Consider the following 23,813-nt stretch of genomic DNA (forward strand, 5'->3'; position numbering starts at 1 on the left):
ACTCAATGTTACCTCCTCAGGAAGATTTTCTATAGTTAAGCAATCTAAGATAGCCTTACATCCTCTTTCTACAGTACTACCTATTTGACTTTTAACATAACACTTATTTTTTTATACTTCTGGTTTATCTGTTTACTATCAAACTTTTTGGCTAAAATGTAAGCCTCTGGGGGCGCCTGGGTGGCTTAGTCGTTAAGCGTCTGCCTTCGGCTCAGGTCATGATCTCAGGGTCCTGGGATGGAGCCCCGCATCGGGCTCCCTCCTCAGCAGGGAGCCTGCTTCTCCCTCTCCCACTCCCCCTGCTTGTGTTCCCTCTCTGTGTGTCTCTCTGTCAAATAAATAAATAAAATCTTTTAAAAAAATAATAAAATGTAAGCCTCTGAGAGGATAAGCGTTGTCCACTAGGGTCACTGAAGCATCCTGGGAACCTGACAATCAATGCTTCTTGAATTAACAAACAAATGCTACTGAAAGAGTAAGAATAGGACTTGGTACAGTGGACAGGGAGGGCACTGCTGACTTCATTGAAAGCAAGGCTGAAAAGTTATTAGGATGTGGGGAAAATGGAAGTACAACCTAGACAATGCTTTTAAGACATCTGGCTGTGACTGGGAAGAGCGACTTGGGGCAGTAACCCACAGGGAAGAAGTCTTCCTATGGAGAGAAGGGAAACTGAAAAGAAGATTTTTTAAATTGTTTTAACATAAAAAAAGAGTAGAGCATATTTATATCGTGTTGGGGAAAAGCTAAAAATATTGGGAAGACAAGAAATGAGAAATTTCTCTTATACTGGTGATACATAAATAAAACTAGATTGATAACATGCTCTCAAATCACTGGAACTATTACCTGACATGAAGACTATGCTAAATTACCCATACAACAGAAAGGCATACATTAAAGAGGATCTGGCTTTACTTTGCAAACTCACAGCCATTCATAAAGAGCTTCCAGGAAGAAAACAGCAACCATTTCTCCAAGTCCTTCACTTTATGTGATTTTGCACATTAAAAAAACCAAAAACCAAAAAACTACTCTTGGTTTTTCTAAGATCTTTTAAGTCATCCATATTTTAACTCAACAGGGCTTACTTATTAGCATCTTTGCACCTCTGTGCCTTTGTAGGAGTGGCATGCCCATTACTAGGACTTACACGGAACTCAATAAGAGTGAAATGTCTACGGCCAAAGTATATACTGCTCCTCAATTAAGACTGAAACTTATTGCAGAGACCTCAGATGTACTGGAGGTATGTTTAAAAACAACGGGCTGGCTGATCGAGCTAAGACATCCTGTAATTTTCCTTCTTATAGTTAGTATGTTGTACATTTCAAAACTCAATGCATAGAAGTTATCAACTCTGGACACACAAAGTAGCTTTCTGAAAAATGGCTTCATACTCTTAGAAGTGAAAATACTCTATTATTCATGCAAAAGTACTCGTAGTTGAAATTCACTTGCAGGATGAAAACTGGTACTACTGAATAAACAAATGGATGAAGAAGGATCAGTCAATAAGCATCTATTGAGCAACTACCAAATGTAAACTTTATGCTAAGTGCTGTGGGGGATGTCAAAGAAATCGAAGACTCTTGGCTTGTAGGAGTTCATAATCCAGCTTTCATTAAAGAACAGTCCTAAGAAATATATTGACAAATACAAGTTTAAGAAACATCTTCCCAAAAGTGCTCAGTAAATAAATGGGGTTGATGGAAGGCACCATGGGGCCAAATCAGTCAGATAAGTATAAGCAATAAAGGAATGATGTTTATTCTGTATATTAGTAAATTTTCTATAAACTCACCTGCTGAATATCTAGGCTGGTGATATCCATATGTACAATGAGGGCTTCCACATTTTCCATTAACTTTTTATCTTGGAAGTGAACAATCAAGTCTTTCATTACCTGGGGGGTCATTCCCACCAATTTATCACTTAAAATATATGGTTCAAGGCACTCCAAAAACACTCCTTTGGCCACTGAATTCTCACTTAGTTTGTCATACATCTGGCTAAATAAAAGATCCCTGTAAGAGAAAAAGAAAAAACACACTTTTAGGAATATTCTGAGCATTCACTAAATTCAGTCTGCTCTTTCTCCTCTTTTTCCTATTTCAACTGACAAGTTTAACAAAAACAGTAACAATACTTGCATAGAGCTTTATACTGTGAAAAACATTTTACATGTAGTATCTTAATGAATTCCCCCAATATTTTTACAACCAAGAAAAGCTGAATAAATTATTTGCAGAAAGTCACATAGCCAACAAGTGATAGAATCAGAATGTGAACTCAGCCTTCTGACCTAAATCCTATGTTGAATCTCTTATGGCACACTGTTTCTTAAAGACAATGGTGATATGTCAGTGGGTAGTACAATGAACATGATGAAGTAGAAAAATATGAAAAAGGACTATTCCTAGGGACATCTAGCTGGCTCAGTCAGTAGAGCATGTGACTCTTGATCTTGGGGTCATGAGTTTGAGTCCCACATTCAGTGCAGAGACTACTTTAAAAAAAAAAAAAAAAGACTATTCCTATTTATCCTTTCCTCTTTCCTGATATCTAAATATTCCCAACTGATCTCCAGATGCTCTAATAAATATTCTCCCAAAATGATGAGAACATGTCTTTGAATTTTGTTTTATTTTTACTTTAAAGTAGGGATACCAATAGGAGTTGCTGAGTTTTATTCTTCTTACTTCTTTATTTATAGGCTCTGACTGGTTAAGAAAGAAACATATAGTTTTGCCATTAATCTTACCAGCATTACATGGTAAGATTATTAGAGCATCAAGATGTTTCTTTATCTAGTTCTTATCCCTTGCTTCCCAAAGGGTTTAGGTGGTGATTATTGACGAAGAGGGAGAAAATGTTCACTCTTTAAAAATATATATATCTGGAATCTATCTTATTGCAGAAACAAATTTTTTTAAATTAATCTAAATGTACCACACTCAATAATTGTTTTATTTATTTCATATTTCTTCTGCAAATAGTCCATATATAATTTTATACTCAGAGATATAATTCCAAATTCCACTTTCCGCAACATTATATAAGCATCATTCTAAGATACCACCTACTCTTTAAATTTACCATTTTGTTTAACTCACAACATTTCACCATACTGAAACAATAGAATTTACTTAAGTATTCCTGTAGTGTTGGATATATCACTTACTTCCAGTATTCTACTATCATGAGTGATGTCACAATGAATATCTACATATAGTCTTTCCCATTTGGGGGACTTAGTTCCTTAGTCATTCTACTTTAAGAAATTTATCTTAAGGGGCGCCTGGGTGGCTCAGATGGTTAAGTGTCTGCCTTCGGCTCAGGTCATGATCTCAGGGTCCTGGGAAAGAGCCCCGCATCGGGCTCCCTGCTCAGCGAGGAGCCTGCTTCTCTCTCTCTCCCTCTACTACTCCTCCCTGCTTGTACTCTCTCACTCTCTCTGTCGAACAAATAAATAAAATCTTAAAAAAAAAAAAAAAGAAAGAAATTTATCTTAAGTCAAAAGATATGAAAAATTTTGTGGCATTTGAAATGTATTACTAAATCATCTTCAAAAAGTATCACAGCACCAATTTACATTGCCACCAGCAATGTAGAATTGTACAGTTTCACCAGACAATTATGTTTGGTTTTTCTACCAGATAATTTAATAAGTGTAAACGAGGGGCGCCTGGGTAGCTCAGGTTAAGTGTCTGACTTTGACTCAGGTCATGATCTCAGGATCCTGGGATCAGGCTCCCTGTTCAGTGGGGAGCCTGCTTCTCCCTCTACCTCTGCAGCTCCCCCTGCTTGTGCTCTCTCTCTCTCTGTCAAATACATAAATTTTTTTTAAGTATAAATTAAATAATATCACTGTTTTTAATTCTCTGATGACTGGCAAAATTAAATGTTTTCCCTGTTCCCATTCATACATTGTACTACCTTGTTATCATTCACCCGATTCATTCATTCCCTTTTGTTGTTTAATAAGAAAAACTGTGCTCGGGCACCTGGGTGGCTGAGTCAGTTGAGCATCTGACTCTTGGACTGTGCTCAGGTCATGGTCTCATGGGTCCTGAGATTTGAGTCCCTGTTGGGGCTCTGCACTCAGCAGGGAGTCTGCTTGAAGATTCTCTCCCTCTGCTCCTCCCTCGGCTCGCATGTGTGCGATCTTTCTCTCAAATAAATAAATAAATCATTTAAAAAAAATAACTGTGCTAATTCTATTTATCTGTTAAGACTATTTTTTACTGAATGTGTTATCTCTTCCTATGTGTATCATGTCACTTGTGAAAAGTGGTAGCTGGTTCATCTGCAGGTTTGGTCTTTCGTGACAGGTTCCATAAAAAGGTCAAGAAAGATTCTGGAAGGAGCAGGATGGGGGTCCTTGCCTCAGCTGAAGTCCTGGAATGGGACAGATGCTAAGAGAACTGGCTACAAATGCATCAGAACCACATGCCACTTTTCAATAAACAGTATATGCAATATCCTGGGAGGGAAATCCATATCCATTTATTTTTTTCCTCATATCCACAAATGTAATTTTTACATCAGTTTTCCCCTCTGCTTCATATTTTTCATGTTAGTTTCATTTTAATCAATAGTCTATCACATTTTTGTGATTACCAATTACTAACCAAGTAAAAGAAACTGAGATTAATGAAACTTTACTGCAACAAAGATAAAGAGTAACAAAGTAACTCTAATGAATATAAAGAAAATGCCGTATTTGCTAGCCCTTCCACTCTGTAATGTGTTGTTAAAAACAACATGCTAGGGAAGATAATTATATATTTTAGTTCGACACCAAAAGCCCTAGGCAGGAAAATTAAAGAGTGAAAAATTCAGTAAACAGAGCATAAAAGGTGACAAACCAGGCAGTCCTGTAACAAACAGCAGCATGTAATGCTGGTAAGATTAAAGGCAAAACTGGATGTTTCTTTCTTAACCAGTCAGAGCCTATAAATAAAGAAGTAAGAAAAATAAAACTCAGCAACTCCTATTGGTATCCCTACTTTAAAGTAAAAATAAAACAAAATTCAAAGACATGTTCTCATCATTTTGGGAGAATATTTATTAGAGCATCAAGCAAGAAGGAAGAAAGAAAAGTACATACCAAAAAAAAGTGTTTAGCTCTTGTGTTTCTTTCTATATTTCGGAATTATACTCGAGGGTGCTGACTTTGTTTCCTGAAGTCCTAACTTTAAAACTGCTGTTTATCACTTCAAACTTGGCCACCCTGTAGCCAGTACAATACAAAGTCCACTCTGAGTAACAGAGAGCCAAAGAGGTCTTCTTTCTACATAACAGCACTTTACATTAATATGAGTATATTAAAGACATTATTTGGGGTTTACCATTCATAATTTCAAACTGATAGAGAAAATGGCCAAATTCACTTTGTGCATTATCAATTTTGCAATTTTAAGCATGTGAAGAACTCAGCTTTGATTATCAGTACAAAGCCAGACTGTCAGAAGGGGAGCAAGAGCCTCAGTCCTTAATACTTGCCAGTCTTGGGGCGCCTGGGTGGCACAGTCTTTAAGTAAGTGTCTGCCTTCGGCTCAGGTCATGATCCCAGAGTCCTGGGATCAAGTCCTGCATCGGGCTCCCTGCTCCGCAGGAAGCCTACTTCTCCCTCCCCCACCCCCCTGCCTGTGTTCCCTCTCTCGCTGAGTCTCTCTCTGTCAAATAAATAAATAAAATCTTAAAAAAAAAAAACAAAAAACTTGCCAGTCTTTACTACGGATATAACTGGAGCCAAATAAATAAATCCCCTGTAAATGTACGCAGGACTCAATAAATTCAAAGTTGATTTGGGCTGCTCTCCTTATTTACAAAAGTAATGGCAAAGTTCAAATGAACTATAAGAAATGATGTTCAAACTGCTCTATTTTCTGATAGAAGTATCACAGTTTGTGAAGATTTCCTTTAAAAAAGGCACGGCTTAATTCTGCTAAAGGTTGTATAACTCTATGAATATACTAAAAACTACTGAACTGTACACTTTAAAAAGGGTGAATTTTATGGTATCTGAAATTATATTTCAATACAGCTGTTATAAAATAAAGGCATGGCATCTTTTCCACCTAGCTTTGATGTTTAAAATATTAACATGCAGTTATCAAGAAAACAGTATCTAAAACATCCAATTTCTCAACCATGCTTGATAATTACGATCTTTCTGTTTCTCAAATGATAATATTGACGTTGAACAAGAATGAACAAACACTCTGGCTATCAAAAGACCACTTCAGATTCACTTTAGATCTAACAAATATTTCTGGTTCAGATTTATATGTAATTCAAGTCATCTGAATGATGGCTTCTTTTTTGGATATCTGCTTACAGTGATACAAGCTCAAAGTGGTCAAGATCATCTACACACAGCACCCATTTTGTCTTATAATGGCTTTATTGAGATATAATTCATATACAAAAACACAGAACCTATTTTTAAACACTGTTCAAAATTATGATTATAGTTCAAATAAACGCTGGACCTATTTTCAAAATAAACTGAAATTATGCCTATCGTTTTAAAGGCAAAATGACAAATCATTAAATGTCCTACATAAAGCTGAAGATGTACCTTTTGTCTAATACTAAAAAGAAAATATACACTACCAAATTGAAAGTAAACTGTGAAAGAAATCAAATTATGAAAATAAAAGTACAAGTCTTCAAAAACAGAATTTCCTGTCACTTCTGATTTTAAACAATTCACAAAAAGACTATAAAGCCAATTTTAACCAAAAAAGATGCCTATAACATACAGGTCAGTATGCCCTAAAGAGAAAAAAAACAAATGTGGTTCCTGCCACAGTAAAAGGATTTTACACTATAAAAGAATTCTTAAGTACAAATGGGAATACATATATCCACTAGTTCAATTACTGTTACTGCTGGATATGGGATTCTATGAATTATTACTGAAGTAACAGTGATCATAGTGCACCAGTTGTGGTACTCAGTTAAAATCAGTTCAGAATATGTATTTTGTTTATAATTGGACTTACATAAGAAACTGTGTGTGAAAAAGGGGTGACTATAAAAACAATGTACTCTATCAGAAGATATTAAGATAAAGGGCATTAGGGGGCCAGGATTGAGTGTCTAAGTGATGACCCTAGAAGTGGAGGAAATTACCTGAAATTAGCTGAGAACTAGATTATGTTTTGTAAAATTTTGTGTTATGCACAATCTAAGCTTTCTTTTTTTAAAGATTATTTATTTATTTGAGAGAGAAAGAGAGAACGAGCAAGCATGACAGGGAGGGGCAAAGGGAGAGGGAGAAGCAGATTCCCTGCTGTCTGAGCAAGCAGCCTGATGGGGGGCTCTATCCCAGGACCCTGAGATCATGACCTGAGCTGAAGGCAGACGCTTAACCGACTGAGCCACCCAGGTGCCCCCAATCTAAGCATTCTTTAAAGCAATCTTAATGGCTCAGATATTTCAAAAATTTGGGAATGTGGAAGAGAAGACCCTCCACATTAATGGAACCAAATGTCAAAGAAGATGGCATAAAGAGAGGCTCCAGCTTAGGATGAAAGATATCATACCGGATTGAAGCTACATACATCTTAAGCCTCCACTTCAATTTATCCTAGGGAATTGAGCACTTTTAACCTGTCTATGGCAACTCTAAGAAAAATGATAAAAACTCTACCATTTGAGACTGAGCTATTTAAAGTATATATAGAGTTTTCATAACTAATCTATCTTTAATCATTGCATGTCTGGAATGGAAGGAGACTGAAAGATGACCTAGACACAAAGAATTGAGGTTGATCAACTGGCCTATTTGACCCCATATATGGGATCTTTCTGATGAAAAAGAAAAGTCAGGATGGTGAGAACTAAGCAAGCATAAAAGTACACAGTCTAGAACACAAAAGGTAACATTTGACCCAATAACTAGTATCGCATTTCTTACATTGCTGGGAATGCTGCCCTGTCCCTTCTGCCCTTACTAAAATCTGGAGAACAGAAAAAGTGAGGGAAAGAGAGTTAAGAACACATATGCTGGACTACTCCCAAGCAGAAGCAGGTTCTAGTACAATCCGGTCCTCAGCCTTTGAAGTTTTTGTTTTTGTTTTTTTTTTAATTCATTTGAGAGAGAGAGAGAGAGTATGAACAGGGTGGAGGGGGAGAGGGAGAGGCAGGCTCCCCGCTGAGCAGGGAGCCCAACTCAGGGCTGATCCCAGGCCCCTGAGATCATGACCTGAGCCAAAGGCAGACGCTTAACCGACTGAACCACCCAGGCGCCCTGGTCTTCAGCCTTTGAAAATGGAATCCAGAGAGAAGGAAGTCCTACTATTTACACTACGGTCCCAGGAAAATATCCCTGGCCCTGGATCTAGGCATGTATGAGTGTATCTAGTATATCTAGTATGTATGAGTGGGAGGAAGGAGAGAGAGAGGGAAGAGCTGGGAAAAGGACCCTTGAGATCTTCCTTCCCTTTGGAGGTTAGGTATATATTATAACTGCTGGTATTTCTCTCTGAGATCTCCAACAACAAATACTGTATTTGTTTCTGACACAGCCCAGGAGAGAACATGCTAAGGAGTCAGGGAAATTTAATGGAAAGAAAGAAGTTGGTAAAAGCAAAAAAATAATAAATAGATCCTAATTTGGTAAAAATCTAGACCAGATCTTATCTTCCAGGTTATAGGCTATGATTTAATGAAGTAATTATTGCATTCTCAGCCAGTCCATAGATTACATAAAATTGGAAATATTTCTTTTTCAAATCATATAAAAAAGTTTCTCTTTCAGAAAATTTTGGAAATGAGTATTTCTGAAAGAATGAACCTATTTTTTCATTTTCCCTATATAATCCTTCATCTTACAACTAGTAGGACCATTTTAACTTTACATCACTGTGAGAGTAGTATTCACATATTCAAGATAAGTCACCCTGCAAACCAAGAGGCAGAATTATTTAATTAATTCATCCATCAGGTACTGGATAACTACTTTGTGCCAGGTACCATTCTAGGTGGAAATAATCCATTTTACAAAGATATGCCTTCTTACTCTAAACAAAATTCAGTCTTAGGTACTTTATCTCATAATTATGTCAACTTGAAGATTTGGGTTGATTCCAGTACTTATTAGTATTAGGAACATCTCTACATTTCAAATTCCTCATCTGAAAATGAGAAAAACATTACCTTACACTGCAATTATGAGGATTAAATATGTAAAACTGATCCATAAACTATTGAGCTGCTTTAAAAAAATAAAGATAAATAAAAGTAAGGGAGTATGAAAAGTGGGGTAAAGAGAAAACCAAGTTACGAAAAGCTATCATGGCTCTTAGCTTTCTAGGAAAGTTAATTAGCAATACAATTCACTGCCCGTTAGCTAAAAGTGAACTAGCTGTTCAGGAGACGCAAAAGTATTTCTGGCAGTAGACCTGAGGGAAATTTTTCCCTTAGGCCCTCATAGAGGAGAAAATGAGTAACATAAAGCAATGTTTTCACTGATATCCCAACCATGAACACAACATACTCCAATGGATAGTAACATATAACACTGTATAGCTGAAACATTGGAATGGACTTAACAGAAACTATAGCTCTTCATGACTTAATGGTCTGACATAGCAAATAACTGCCCTCTTGATAACATTCATATACATTCATACTTTCAAAGTATGATCCAATGTTTTATGATTCAGGCTACCTGAACATAAATTCATGAGTCAGGTCAGTGCTGTACAGGGTTTTAGGACTATCTGCACTGGATCCTCACAGTTGTCTACCACTCAGAAACAAACTAGTTTAAGGTTAAGAGCAAGAACTCAGGAGCCAGACTGCCTGAATTGGAATCCCATCTTTGCTCCTCAAAAAAAGTGTGAGTTAGCTTTGGCCAAGTTCTTTAATGGCTTTCTGCCTCTGGAACCGCCTATGTAAAATGAAGAGGATAATAATACCTACCTCACTGTTATAAAAATTAGATAAATTAATGTAAAGGGCCTACAACAATACCTGGCAAGAGAGGAGCTATTATTTTAAGTGTGAAAAAACTGTGAGCTAGCAAAGGTTGGTTAATTTATACAGTTACTATTTAAACCAACAAAGCCAAATCAAAGTGTATTTACACTGCTATCTTTTCAACAAAAGGCTCTAAAAACCAACACCAGAAGCACTCTGAATTTTGCCCTTTTTTGGGTGGTGTGTAAAACTGTTTTAGTGATAGTTCATAAAAGAGGATATATTTACAGGACATGAATCATACACTTTTACTTTTAAGATCTTTTAGTAGGATTGCTCTTTTGTTAGCTATGTTTGCCTCCACTATCCGGCCACACAAACATGTAGCTGATAAACCCACAGCATCTATTTTGGAAAAGTTAGTTTTACTAGGTAAATGGACCGGAAATTGTTAATCAAATTTCTGTAAATTAAACTTTCTTAAAAAAAATACCCAAATTCACAGACTTCATAACAGTAAATTATAATATAAACAAGAGGCAATCTGGGTTCAAAATAATTGAACCTGACAGGCACTGTATACTTACTTTCGCTCCAACAGCAGGCAGTAATCAACGATGACAGGCACCATGTCCTGAAGAAAAACCATAAAGAAACTATCAGCACCACACCTCTGTCCCATGGACCCCTGGTTCGACATAATCAAAGTGGTCTGCTTAAGACACTGGTAAATTGTTGGGAGAATTTAACTTTATACCATGCTTTTGGTAAGTAATTTGGCACTATGTGTCAAAAATCTTAAAAATGTGAAAAGACTTTTACCCAGTAATTCTATCTGGAAATTTATCCTAAATACATTTAAGAAAAAAAAAAAAAGTTTAATGCATTTTTAGGTATTCACTGCAGATCTATAACAGAAGTAGCAGGAGAAGAGGGAGGAGAGGAAGAAATCGGAATTAAATATACAACATGGGAAAGTCGTTAAGTAAATTTGCTGTTTAAATAAAATACTATGTAATATTACGAATTCACAAAGAGTTTACAACAACATAACAAACTTTAGGTGAAAACTATGTATTTATCTCACAACCTTAATAAAGAAAATTTGCAAAGAAAAAGAAAAAAATATGAAGAAAATATATCAGATTGATAATAGAATACAGCTGGTCCTGTTGGTGGCTCAGGTGATTAAGGCTGTCCATATTTTGTCACAATCCTCCAAACCAGCTATTTTAAGGTTGATTTAACTTCTCGGTTTCATAACATTTTGATTGCTTTAAATTCATCTTGTATAGACTTGTATCAAGTGAATGACAACCCATAATTTTGGCCTTTTTCAAGAGAAACAGTTTGAGGAAGAAACAGAAGCTTATTATTCCTGGAAATTGTCAAGTAACCAAGCATTAGATTTCAGTAGTACTCTTTCATTTTCTGCTGACTGCAGGGAAATGGCTTCCTTTAAAAAAAAAAAAAAAAAAATCCTAGAGGGCCTAAGTTCTAGGTAGAAAAAATCCCACCAGGGGAGAAGGCACTATGTGAAGAACAGAATACTACATGCTAACACTTGTTTGGCAAAACAAATAAAACTGAGGAACCCTTACTATTTGAGAGAGGACCTACAACCCTGAAAAGATTCCATTTGCTTCCTTTAGTCATCAATATTCCTTACAACAGGATTTAAAATCTTATTTAGATTCTTCAAAAACAGGAACTAAAATAATTGAAAAGTGTTAGATCATGTGAAAAATGTGAAAAGTGTTAGAGCTACAGCAAGTGTCAACCCTGTATGAGAATACAGTGGGCCAGATAATCTGGAGGGAAAAAAATCTCCCTAGAAATGTTGGGGGAAAATTTAATAAACATTCCTTACAATACATAGCTGAGTTCCTAAGAAAGTAGGGGCAATATGAGTCTAAAAATGAAAAGGGAACTGAAAACCAAAGCAATAGCCCTAAGCTGTTACTGAGACTGTCTTATACATTTGTTGGTCACATTAAGAGCTTGGGTTTTAATGCCAGAAAGAAGCTGAGACCTTAGACCCTTGCAACATTAAGAGACTGAAGAAAAGATCTTCCTAAAACCAGGATTCTTTTTTTTTTTTTAAAGATTTTATTTATTTATTTGACAGAGAGAGACACAGTGAGAGAGGGAACACAAGCAGGGGGAGTGGGAGAGGGAGAAGCAGGCTTCCCGCGGAGCTGGGAGCCCGATGCAGGGCTCGATCCCGATGCGGGGCTCAATCCCAGGACCCTGGGACCATGACCTGAGCCGAAGGCAGACGCTTAACCGACTGAGCCACCCAGGAGCCCCCTAAAACCAGGATTCTTGAAAAGCTACATCCTTAGTGAAAAGAAAAGAGGGAGCGAAATCTGCCTATAAGCACAGGAAGATGACAAGAAAGATCGTCTGTCTCAGCCTGGACTCAGTGGGGGTAAATTTGTACTCTGTAAGAATCTATAACCAATATCCTGCTTGTAGGTGGATTTGAGATTTGAATTTACACTATCTCCTTAGGATAGGAAAAATCAAGCCAAGAAAGTAACCTAAAAGATGATTCTGAAAAAGGATACTCTGGGGCACTTGAAAAAAGCAAATTCAAAATTTCTCTGGAGACAGTACTTAACACAGGCAAAATAAGTTCGACTGATGTTCAAAACAAAAAATTTTAAAGCACCACATGAAATAATTCACCATGAGTAAACAGCAACAGAAACTATAAATAGCAGAGGTAGACTCCTAACACTTTAAGTATTATGAGAAACTATTAAATATATTTAAAATTATTAAATGCAAAAATTAAAGAAGTGCTTGGCCTAGTACTAAGTACTAAGGATACACTTACTAGAGAGATTAATGGAGAGTGAAATCATCAGATTCATACACTGAGCACAGATCACTCAAGTGATTTTATGATGGGAAGATCTGGAAAACCAAGACTGAAGGTAGAAGGCTGTCAAAGTGAAATGGGGACTAAACTAGGGTTGTGATGGTAGACCTAAAAAACAGCAGACAGAATTAGGAGATATTTATAAAGTAAAACTAGAGCTTGGTGACAGACTGGTTGTGGGCTGGACGGTATAGGAAGGAGTCTATGATAACCCCTAAGTTTCTAGCTTAAGTGATGGTTGAGTGAAGTGAAGATGTCACAAAATGAGATAAGAAATGTAGGTAGAAGTGTTAGAAGAAAGAAGCTAAGTGCAGGGCGCCTGGGTGGCTCAGTTGGTTAAGCGACGGCCTTCGGCTCAGGTCATGATCCTGGAGTCCTGGGATCGAGTCCCACATCGGGCTCCCTGCTCGGCGGGGAGTCTGCTTCTCCCTCTGACCCTACCCCCTCTCATGTGCTTGCTCTCTCTCTCAAATAAATAAATAAAATCTTTAAAAAAAAAAAAGAAGCTAAGTGCAGTTTGGACTATGGCAGATTTTAGGAACATCTTTACTTTGATGTTGAATAATCAGAAATTCAGTAATCTAAAACATCAGGGTTAGAATTATAGATTTCTAGGGGTGCCTGGCTGGCTCTGTCGGCAGAGCGTGCAACTCTTGATCTTGGGGTTGTGAGTTCGAGCCCCAGGCTGAGGGTAGAGATTACTAAAAAAAAAAAAAAAAAGAATTATAGATTTCTAAGTCATAAGAGGAAACAATGTATATGAATAAACCTGTCCCAGGATAATAGATAGAGCTAGAAACCACTGGACAAAGAACTAAATTCTAAGACTAATAGTTATGATATGGTCAAAGGATAGAAACAAAATCCAACTCAAGAACAACCATAAAGGTATAAAAATCAGAAGGGCACACAGTCACAGATAGCTAAAGGATACAGAACTTCAAAAAGGAAAGGTGACTGATCATCACTGTTTAATACAGCACTGAGGATGGATAAGATCTGAAAAGTGTTTATTGCATTTAGAAATTTGGATATCATTGGTATCTTTAATAAGAGAATGTTTTATCTTCCTAATTAAACAGTAAGTACAGTGATGGGTGACATCTAGCCTGCAGACAAATGAGTCGTGAAGGAAGTATTTGGTGGTGTGTAAGAAGAAGGGAGGGAGAGAAACAGGAGGGGGAAGGAAAGAGGACAAGGGAGGAAGGGGGAGGAAATGAAAGAGAAAACGTCAATATATGTATAACTGGAATCCCTGAATAAGAAAACTCCAGCAGTGCAATAGAACAAACAGTTCAAGATACAATTCAAGAAAACTTTCCTGAAAGTTAAAAAAAAAAAAAAAAGAGAGAGAGAGAGAGAGCGCATGCACGAGAAAGACTTAAATTTAGATATTGAAAGAACACATCATATGCTAGGGAAAAAATGGCGTAGAATGGTTACACCAAGACCCAGTGCAGTCAAGTTCTGGATTCCAACAAGTAAAGAAACAGCCAGAAGAAATCATCAGTTAATTATGGGGGGGGGGGGGGGGGGGAGGCAGGGAATATCTGCCTAGCCTAGGATTTCCCCCACAGTGATATTCAATGCCAGAATGTCATAGAGCAGTATCTTCAAGATCCTTAAGAAAAGCCAAAATGTTTTTCAAAATAAAAACTAGAGTCCAACAATATGAAAATGTAACAACTCAAAAGAATATTGTTTTCCTGAACCTTTCTTCATGAAACAGCTTCAGCAACCAAGAAATGGCCAGGGAGACCACAGCAAAAACTCTGGTGATAAGCAAGAACTACATTTAACAGCAAAAGTAAAACAAACTGATATCCTCTGACGATGAGTAAAAGATTTATATTAAGACAGACAGGGAGGAGAAAGTAAAGAAGGTGGGAGGTAGAAAAGATTCATTGGCTTCATCTGTAAGGTAGTAAAAAGATAACCTTTAAATCTCACAATTAAAATTGGAATTAAAAGCCTGTTTTAACAGTATAAAAGCAAATACTGAGATAATGGTTAAAATGTGGTAATGAAGGAGGAGTTGAGGTGAAAGGAAAAAGAAAATATAATGCTAATTTTATCACTGCAAGGAACAATGCCCAAAGAAATAGAGGATCAAGGGAACTATACCTTTAGCTATAACCCTAAAGGTAATCATTGGAATTAAATACACATTCCCAAATATCAGAAGTACATGCACAAATAAAAACAGAGTAAGTGGTAAAAGGCTTCCTTAAAAAAATAAAAACAAAATACATTTGGCTTACGTCACTTAAGATTTTCAGAATAAAATCTGAAAAAAGCAAAAAATCTGAAATCTCAAAAAAGCAAACCCCCAGTTCTATGTAGTAAACAAATACAAATACAAAGTGATCCAGAAAGATTGAAAATAAAAGGATAGGCAAAAGTATACCATGCAAAGAAAAATCAAAGGTGTGATATTTCTATCAGATAAACTAAAATTCAGGCTAAAGGGGCAATTACATGAATAAATAAATCATAATGAAGATAAACTTATTTCTATAAGCTAAATTACTCTATAGTACATACTAAATTATACAATGCTAACATTCATAAAGCACAAGATGGAAGGAAAAATAGAGAAAAGAGCACAATCCAAAAGGCACTTTACTTCTCACCATCCATGAGAAATCAGGTGGAAAACAATGAGTAAGGATTTAAAAGGTCTATAAAAAATCTGATTGATAATGAACTATTCTCTGTGAAAACACACAAAGCACTGTATTTCAAATGCTCATTGAATACTAATGAAAACTGACCATACCCTGTGCCACAGAGAAAATCCAAATAAACTCCAAAAGGTAGCATTAGTACACACATTACCTGATCATGATACAATAAAACCAGAAAGTAATCACCTATCAGAAAATAAGGTGCTTTATCCACTTAAAAATAAACTTTCTCAGGCGCCTGGGTGGCTCAGTTGGTTAAGCGACTGCCTTCGGCTCAGGTCATGATCCCAGGGTCCTGGGATCGAGTCCCGCATCGGGCTCTCTGCTCGGCAGGGAGTCTGCTTCTCCCTCTGACCCTCCCCCCTCTCATGCTCTCTATCTCATTCTCTCTCAAATAAATAAATAAAATCTTTAAAAAAAATAAAAATAAAAATAAACTTTCTCTAAAACTCTTTGAAAGAATACCAAGTTGAAGATTATATATAAAATAATGAAAGTGATACATATTGAACTGATAGCCTTAAATAAATCTGTAAATTGATATTTTTAGAACACTCCATCCAACAGCATCAAAATATACATTTTTTCTCAAGAACACAGAACATTTACTAAGATAGATGATGTATTTTAGGCCATAAAACAAGTTTCAAATTTAAAAAGATTCAAGTCATACAAAGTATGTTCTGACACAATGGAATTAAATTAGAAATTAACCAAATAAAGAATGACAAGATGACATCACTACAGATTCTCCAGACATAAAAAGGGTAATTAAAATGTCATGAGCAACTTTTTCCCAATATGTTTGACAACTTAGATGAAGTGGCCCAATTTCTTTAAAGATAGAAAACAACAACCCTACTCAAGAAGAAATATATAACCTCCTAAAAATTTGCACTGGTAGTTAAAAACCTTCCTACAAAGAAAACCCAAGGCCTTGATACTTTCAATGGTGAATTCTATTAAACATTTAAGGAAGAAACAATGCCAATTCTACACAAACTCTTCCATAAAGTTGGAAAGCAGGGAATAATTCACAAATAATTCTATGAGGCCAGGATTACACCAATACCAGAACTACACAAAGACATTACAAGAAAAGAAAAGATCATTATTCCTCATGAACACAGATGTCCTTATAAAACAGATGATACATATTAACCACATGACTTTATCCCAGGTGTGCCAGGTTGATTTAACATTCAAAAATCAATCAATACAATTCACCATATTAAGAAATTTAAAAAAAAAACTATATAATCACCTCTATGGACACACAAAAACAATCTGACAAAAGTCAATGGCATTTGTTCCTAAAAATAAGAGAATCTCAGGAAATTAAGAATAGAAATTCCTCAACCTGATAATGGGCATCTTTGAAAAACTATAGCTAGCATCAAATTTATAAATCAAAGACTGATGCTTTCCCACTGACACCGGAACAAGAAAGGATGTCAGGGCGCCTGGGTGGCCCAGTCGTTAAGCGTCTGCCTTCAGCTCAGGTCATGGTCCCAGGGTCCTGGGACTGGCCCCGCATCGGGCTCCCTGCTCAGCGGGAAGCCTGCTTCTCCCTCTCCCACTCCCCCTGCTTGTCTTCCCTCTCTCACTGTGTCTCTGTCAAATGAATAAATAAAATCTTTAAAAAAAAAAAAAAAAAAGACAAGGATGTCAACTCTCAAAATTTCTATTCAGCATCACACTGGAGGTCATACTAGAGCCAGTGGAATAAGGCCAGAAAGAAATAAAAGACATCCAGATTGGAAAAGAAGAAATAATTCTGTCTTTATTTGCAGACAACATGATTATCTATGTAGAAAATCTGGTGAAATATACAAAGAATTATTAGAGCTAATAAAGAAGGAGTTTAGCAAGATTGCAGGATGGAAGTTCAATATACTAAAATCAGCTGCATTTCCATATACTAGAAACAAGCTGAAACTGAAGTTAAAAAAAAAAAAAATACTATTTACAATAGCATAAAAAAATAAATACCATGCAACTACCAAAGTGAAAAAAAGACATTCTCCATGAACCAATATAAAAAAATCTCCAAGATATACTAAGTGGGAAAACATTACAAAATCACAAATATAGTTTCCTATTATTTGTGTTAAAAAAGGAAAAAATATGAATGGGTGGGTGGTTAAAGCTGTGTATATTTGCTTGTATTTATGTAAAGAAAATCTGGAAATATGCATAAAAAGTTAGTTGCAATGGTGAGAGGCAGGTGGGAACTGGGCAGACGGCATCAGGGTGGAGACAGACTTTTCACTGTATACATTTTTATACTTTTTGATTTTTAAATCATACAAATGTATAATTAATACAAAAAATTAAATTGAATGTTTAAAATAAAACAGACACAGGTAATACAACAATGTATAGTCAATCTCAACATTACAGAAATAAGAAGCTATAACATAGAGACAAGGATATACACAAATATGTCTAAGCCATATTTATATTTATATAAAGCATCTACTATAGACCAGGGACATTGCTAGGTGTTAATGATACAGATTTAACAAAACATACATATCTTATAGTTTGGTACAAAGATTTTTTTAAAGTAGTTAACAATGAAGTATGATGACAGTGGAGAGAGGGGAAATATGAAATGCCAGGGAAACTTAGAGCAAGGAGGCCTCACCTAAGTTGGCCTTTCTTGGAATGGGACATTTAAATGGATATCTGAGAGACAGCAGTAACCAACCAAACTATAGGTAAGAACATGCCATCCAGTGAGAGGGAACAGTAACTTGAAGGAGAGTCCAGACATAAGAGACCGTAGAGAACCTTGAAGACAGAGAGATAGTGTGACCAGAGCACAGAAAGCAAAGACTGGCACTGGATGAGGAAGGGACAATGTGCAAGATTCTGGACTTTATTCTAACGTAATGGAAAACCACTGAAAGGGCCTTAAGCAGAGAACTAAGATTAAAAATTAAGAATTGTGACACTATTACAAGTGGTTTAGTCTTAGAATACATGTGTAGACTTTAATTACTTCTGTACGAATCTCTACTATGTGCCACTCACCAACTTCCATTCCCTGCAGCACTTCTTAGTTCTCTTGGCCTAAACTCTCTCCAATTCTAAATTTCTGCTCACTCCCTTCTCTTTCATTATCCAAGGAACCTTGAAATGCCTTGAAAAGAGGACACATAGGAGATTTCCACTTCTAGGGAACTAGAGCAGACATATTTGTCCCTATCTCTCCTACTAATGTAACTAAAAACCCTGGACAACATATACAACACAAACAGAAGACTCTGAAAGATGGAAGAAGGCAGACCTACTAGGGATCTAAGGAATGACACGGTGGTGAGCTCCCTGGTTCCTTTTTACCATAGATCCCAGACTTGGAACTAAAGAAGTTTGGCAGCCAGGAGATGCCCATGCACACAGGCAGAAAAAGGCTCATGAAAGCTACTCTCTAATGAAAGCTACTCTCTCTAGCCAAAAAAACAGAAAAGGAGGAATCTTGCAAGAGAGAAAAAAAAACCCAAAAAACTTACATCTGCTCTAAAAAAGAAAAAAAAATCTGCTCTATTCTGGCCAAATACCACAGAAAAAAACCGTGGCCCCATACCCACCGTGACAGTTAATTTTATGTGTCCAGTCGGCTGGACCACAATGTACCTAAATATTTGGTCAAACATTATTCTGGTGTGTCTGTATGCAAATTTTTAAATGAGATTAACATATGAATCAGTAGATTCAGTATAGCAGGTTGCCCTCCCTAGGAATGCAGAAACATCTGCTCTTCTTGGGTCTCAAGCCTGCCAGCTTTCAGGCTGGAACTACATCATTGACTCTCCTGGTTCTCAAGCCTTCAAGACTTGGACTGGAACTACACATTAGCTCTCCTGAGTCTCCAGCTTTCCAACTGACAATCTTGGGACTACTCAGCCTCCAGAATCAAGTAAGCTAGTTCCTTATCATCATCATCATCCTCTCTCTCTCTCTCTCCACACACACACACACACACACACTTTTTATGGTTGAAGCAAAAATTTTAATACTGTGTGATGTGGTTCTATATATATATATACATAGAGAGAGAGAGAGAGAGAGAGATCTATATATATCTCCTATTGGTTCTGTTTCTCTGGAAAACCTTGACTAATACACCCACCCATGTCAGCAAAAGCTGCGTGGAAAAACTAGATTTCCACCCTCCACAGCATATAACAAGGTACCCCAATTCTCCCTCCACTGAGCAGGATGGTACCAGAGAAGTCTAAGAAAGTGAGGACTTTCAATCCCAACAAGGCAGTGACCAATCCCTCCTCCTCCCACATGGAGAGTGCTAGTGGAATTCATGTCATGAGGCCCAAGGGGTGGTGTCAGAGGAGACTTATAAGAGAATCAGAACTTTCACCAATGCCCAATCCAGTGGTAGTGATGCTCTCACCACGCGTCAATGAAGGCCACATAGGGACAGTAATGAGGCATTCCTATCCCTGTCCAGTGAAGTATCAGAGAAGACTTAGTAAGGAGAACTCTCATCTCTGTCCAGCAGTGAGGATGAGCACCCTCTATCAGGTATCAATGGAAGGGAACCTGTATTTTTACCCCCACCTAACAGTAAGAAGGTAGAACCCTTCCCTTGTCAGAGCAGTATCAGAAGGAAGCAGCTAAAACAGAAGTTTAAATAAGATCTGGAGTCTCACAACCTAACACCACAATGTTTAGGTTTCAAAAGGAAATCACAAATCATACCAAGAACAAAAAGATCTCAAACCGAATTGAAAAGTGATAATCAAGAGATGCCAACATTAAAATGACAGAGATGTCAGATGATCTGACAAAGATTTTTAAAGCAGCCATGATAAAACTGCTTCAATAATATTACAATCTTAAAACAAATAAAAATATAGAAAGTTTGATCAAAGAAATAGAAGATATAAAAAGAACCAAATGGAAATTTTACAACTGAAAAATACAGTAACTGAATTTTTAAAAAACTCAAAGGACTCAACAGCATAATAGGTGGTTCCGAGGAAAAAAATGAATGAACTGGAAGAAAGAACAGAAATTTCCAATCTGAAGGAGAAAACAGGCTGAAAATAAATAAATAAATAAAATGAACCGACACTCAGGGACCTATGGGACTAAAACAAAAGACCTAACGTGTCATCAGAGTCTCAGAAGAAGAAAAGATAAAGAGTAGAACTGAACAAGTACTTGAAGACATAATGGCCAAAAATATCCCAAATTTGGCAGAAGACACAACACAGGTTTATCCAAGTATGATCAATCTAAAGGAATCCACACCAAACACACATTTTCAAACTTCTGAAAACTAAAGAAAAAAGGAAAAAACCCAGAAATCTTCAAAGTGGCATGAAAGAGTTGACACCTATAAGAAAAACAATTTCTCATCAGAAACCATGGTGGTCAGAGTATTTTTGCATGTAGCTGCGTGGAAACAGTATTTTTCAAGTGCTGAAAGTAAGTAACTGTCAACCTAGAATCCTAAGTCCAGTGGAATATCCTTGAAGCATGATGGGGCAATCAAGACATTCTAAGATGAAGAGACTTTACTGTCAGCAAAACTACCCCCAAAGAATGGCTAATGAAAGTTTTCTAAACAGAAAGGAAACAAGAATGGACACCTTGGAACATCAGGAAAGAAGAAAGAACATAGCAACAACAAGGGTAAATGTAATAGACATTCCTCATCTTGAGCTTTCTTATGTTTTATGATTGAAGCAAAAATTATAATACTGTGTAATGTGGTTCTAAATGAAGAGTAGGAAGGGTATACAACTCAGAAATAAAAAGCAGCAAACTATTGACAGATGCAACAACCCAGATGAATCAACAGAGAATTATGCTGAGTTAAAAAAAAAAAAAAAACACAAAAAACAAAGCCAATCCCTAAAGCCTACATACTATATAATTCCATTTACATAACTTCTTGAAATGACAAAATTATATAAATAGAAATAATTAAAGGTTGCCAGGGCCTAAGAAGGGGATGAGGGTGGGAGGAAAGAAGGTGTGGCTATAAAAGGGCAAAATGAGAGATTCTTCTGGTGATGGAAATGTTCTATATCTTTACTATATGGGTCAGTATGCTGGTTATATACAGTTGTACTATAGTTTTACAAGATGTGCCCATTGGGGAAAACCACATTAAAGGTACTTGGAATCTCTCTGTATTATTTCTTACAACTAAATGTAAATCTACAATTATCCCAAGACAAAATTAATTTTAAAAAAAGAAAGAGGATACACATAGTTCTCAACTCACTGAAATAGAGCTATCTTACTCAAATTAATGCTTTCACTGGCTTCCTAAAGAAACCAAGTCCTTATCAATTTTGAACATTTAGAACTATAAACAAGATGAAATATTAAAGCCAAATCTATCTCCATATATTAAACCTTCCTTTCCAGTATCTAATTATGAAGAGACAAACTAGATTGTCCAGAGCATTATCCCTGGTGGCAATCTCCTAGATGCCTGAAAATAAGCTAGGTGGGATCAGTAGCTCTCCATCTCCCAGGAGCGAGGACTAAGCACAGACCCAACTTTGCACAGAGGTAGGCAGCGGACATTCCAGGACTAGTATACAATCATCCTTTTTTTTTTTTTTTTTTTAAAGATTTTATTTATTTTTTTGAGAGAGAGAATGAGATAGAGAGAGAGAGCATGAGACGGGGGAGGGTCAGAGGGAGAAGCAGACTCCCTGCCGAACAGGGAGCCCGATGCGGGACTCGATCCTGGGACTCCAGGATCATGACCTGAGCCAAAGGCAGTCGCTTAACCAACTGAGCCACCCAGGCGCCCCAGTATACGATCATCCTGAGCATCTGGTGCCCAAGCTCAGACGATCACCCCACTTAGCCCATTGGGAAGGCTGCTCTCACAAAAGCCCTAAAAGAAAGGAAAATGGGAAAGGACAGGTCCTTCTCTTGAAGCAAAACCTCGGTCCATCCAGTCAGACCTGATCTATGCATGGAGATCAAGGGCCTACATGCAAACTTCTGACCCTTCTTCCATTAAGTTCAGCCTGTGCTGGATGCTGCTTGTGGCTATCTGCCTGAAGTCTTTCAACACAATCACAGTGAGAAATACCTGCTTTAGGAATATTCCTCTCAGTCTCAAAACCTGGCAGAATGCCTCTGAAAAATGGCTGAAAGTATGGTCTCCAAAATTAAAAAAAGAGAAGAAAAAAAAAAGTAAATATTTCTCCAATCTCTTCTTCAATGCACAGTGCTATAAAGTGGTCACAGCAAATTACTTCTCTTGTTAGATAAGTGTATATATTTAAGATTAAATAAGGCAATAGATATGTGAATAAAACATTGAACTGACAGACAGAAAACCTAAATTTAAGCCTGTCAATTGTTTGAATGAGTGAAGAGATCATTTTATTGCATTGTGACTATCTTACCATCTACCAACTGAAGATAACATCTCTGGCTTTCCCTCTTTCATAGGGATGATGTGAAAAGAAATGAGACAGCAAATGCAGATTCCTCTGCTTTTTGGAGTAATGGCATTCATTCTCATAATTTGTATTCTAGAAGTCAGTCAGGTAATGAAAACTGCATTCTTTGAAAATGATTCAAAAATTTTTTCTTTTTAAAGATTTTATTTATTTATTCATGAGAGACAGAGAGAGAGACAGAGGCAGAGGGAGAAGCAGGCTCCCCGCGGAGCAGAGAGCCCGATGCGGGACTCGATCCCAGGACCCTGGGATCATGACCTGAGCCGAAGGCAGACGCCTAATCGACTGAGCCACCCAGGCGTCCCGAAAATGATTCAAAATTTTAACAAAGCCTGGAATATATATATGTTACCAGAGTAGATAAGCACTCCTAAACACACACATACATAGACCAATAGATCTATCTCCACGGGCTATCAGAGGCAGGCAGCTATATTCCGGTATTAGTATACAAACACCACGGGCAGCTATGTAGATATAAGTGTCCCTCTGTACATGTGTTTGTGTGTGTACTTTTCCTTCTTTTTTTCCAGGTATGATAACGAAACAAATCTAGGAAAGACCTAGCTCCCCAGAACCAACATTTTAATCAAGCCTCAGGGATAAGGTGGTGTGCTAGACACCAACACTGTTGTCCCTTCCTCAAATCACCTCAAGGAAGCAGGAGTTAGAAAAGGAGGCTCCTATTGCATCACTCTGTGTTCAGCTTTTAGTCTCTGTCCACTCTTTGGCGTGAACTCCTAATACAAAAACATATGCCAATAGCGGCTACAACCATGGCCTTGAATGACCTGCTTCTCATGGAGGAGAAAATAAAGCAGGAAGGAGAGCCTG

At 37.0% G+C, this 23,813-nt stretch overlaps 1 protein-coding gene across 3 annotated transcripts in view; it reads right to left on the reverse strand.

Moving 5' to 3' along the window:
* The window catches only part of VPS8 (VPS8 subunit of CORVET complex), a 237,786-nt gene that overhangs the window by 156,452 nt on the left and 57,521 nt on the right, over positions 1-23,813 (reverse strand). For all 3 annotated transcript variants that reach the window (XM_044914623.1, XM_044914617.1, XM_044914619.1), the window contains 2 exons: positions 10,527-10,573; positions 1,805-2,027 (listed from right to left, as the gene is read on the reverse strand). In XM_044914623.1, coding sequence (XP_044770558.1) covers positions 1,805-2,027; positions 10,527-10,573 — 270 coding nt within the window. The remainder of the gene's footprint in view (positions 1-1,804; positions 2,028-10,526; positions 10,574-23,813) is intronic.

Source organism: Neomonachus schauinslandi, chromosome 1 (assembly GCF_002201575.2).
Source record: "Neomonachus schauinslandi chromosome 1, ASM220157v2, whole genome shotgun sequence".
Classification (NCBI taxonomy): Eukaryota; Metazoa; Chordata; class Mammalia; order Carnivora; family Phocidae; genus Neomonachus; species Neomonachus schauinslandi.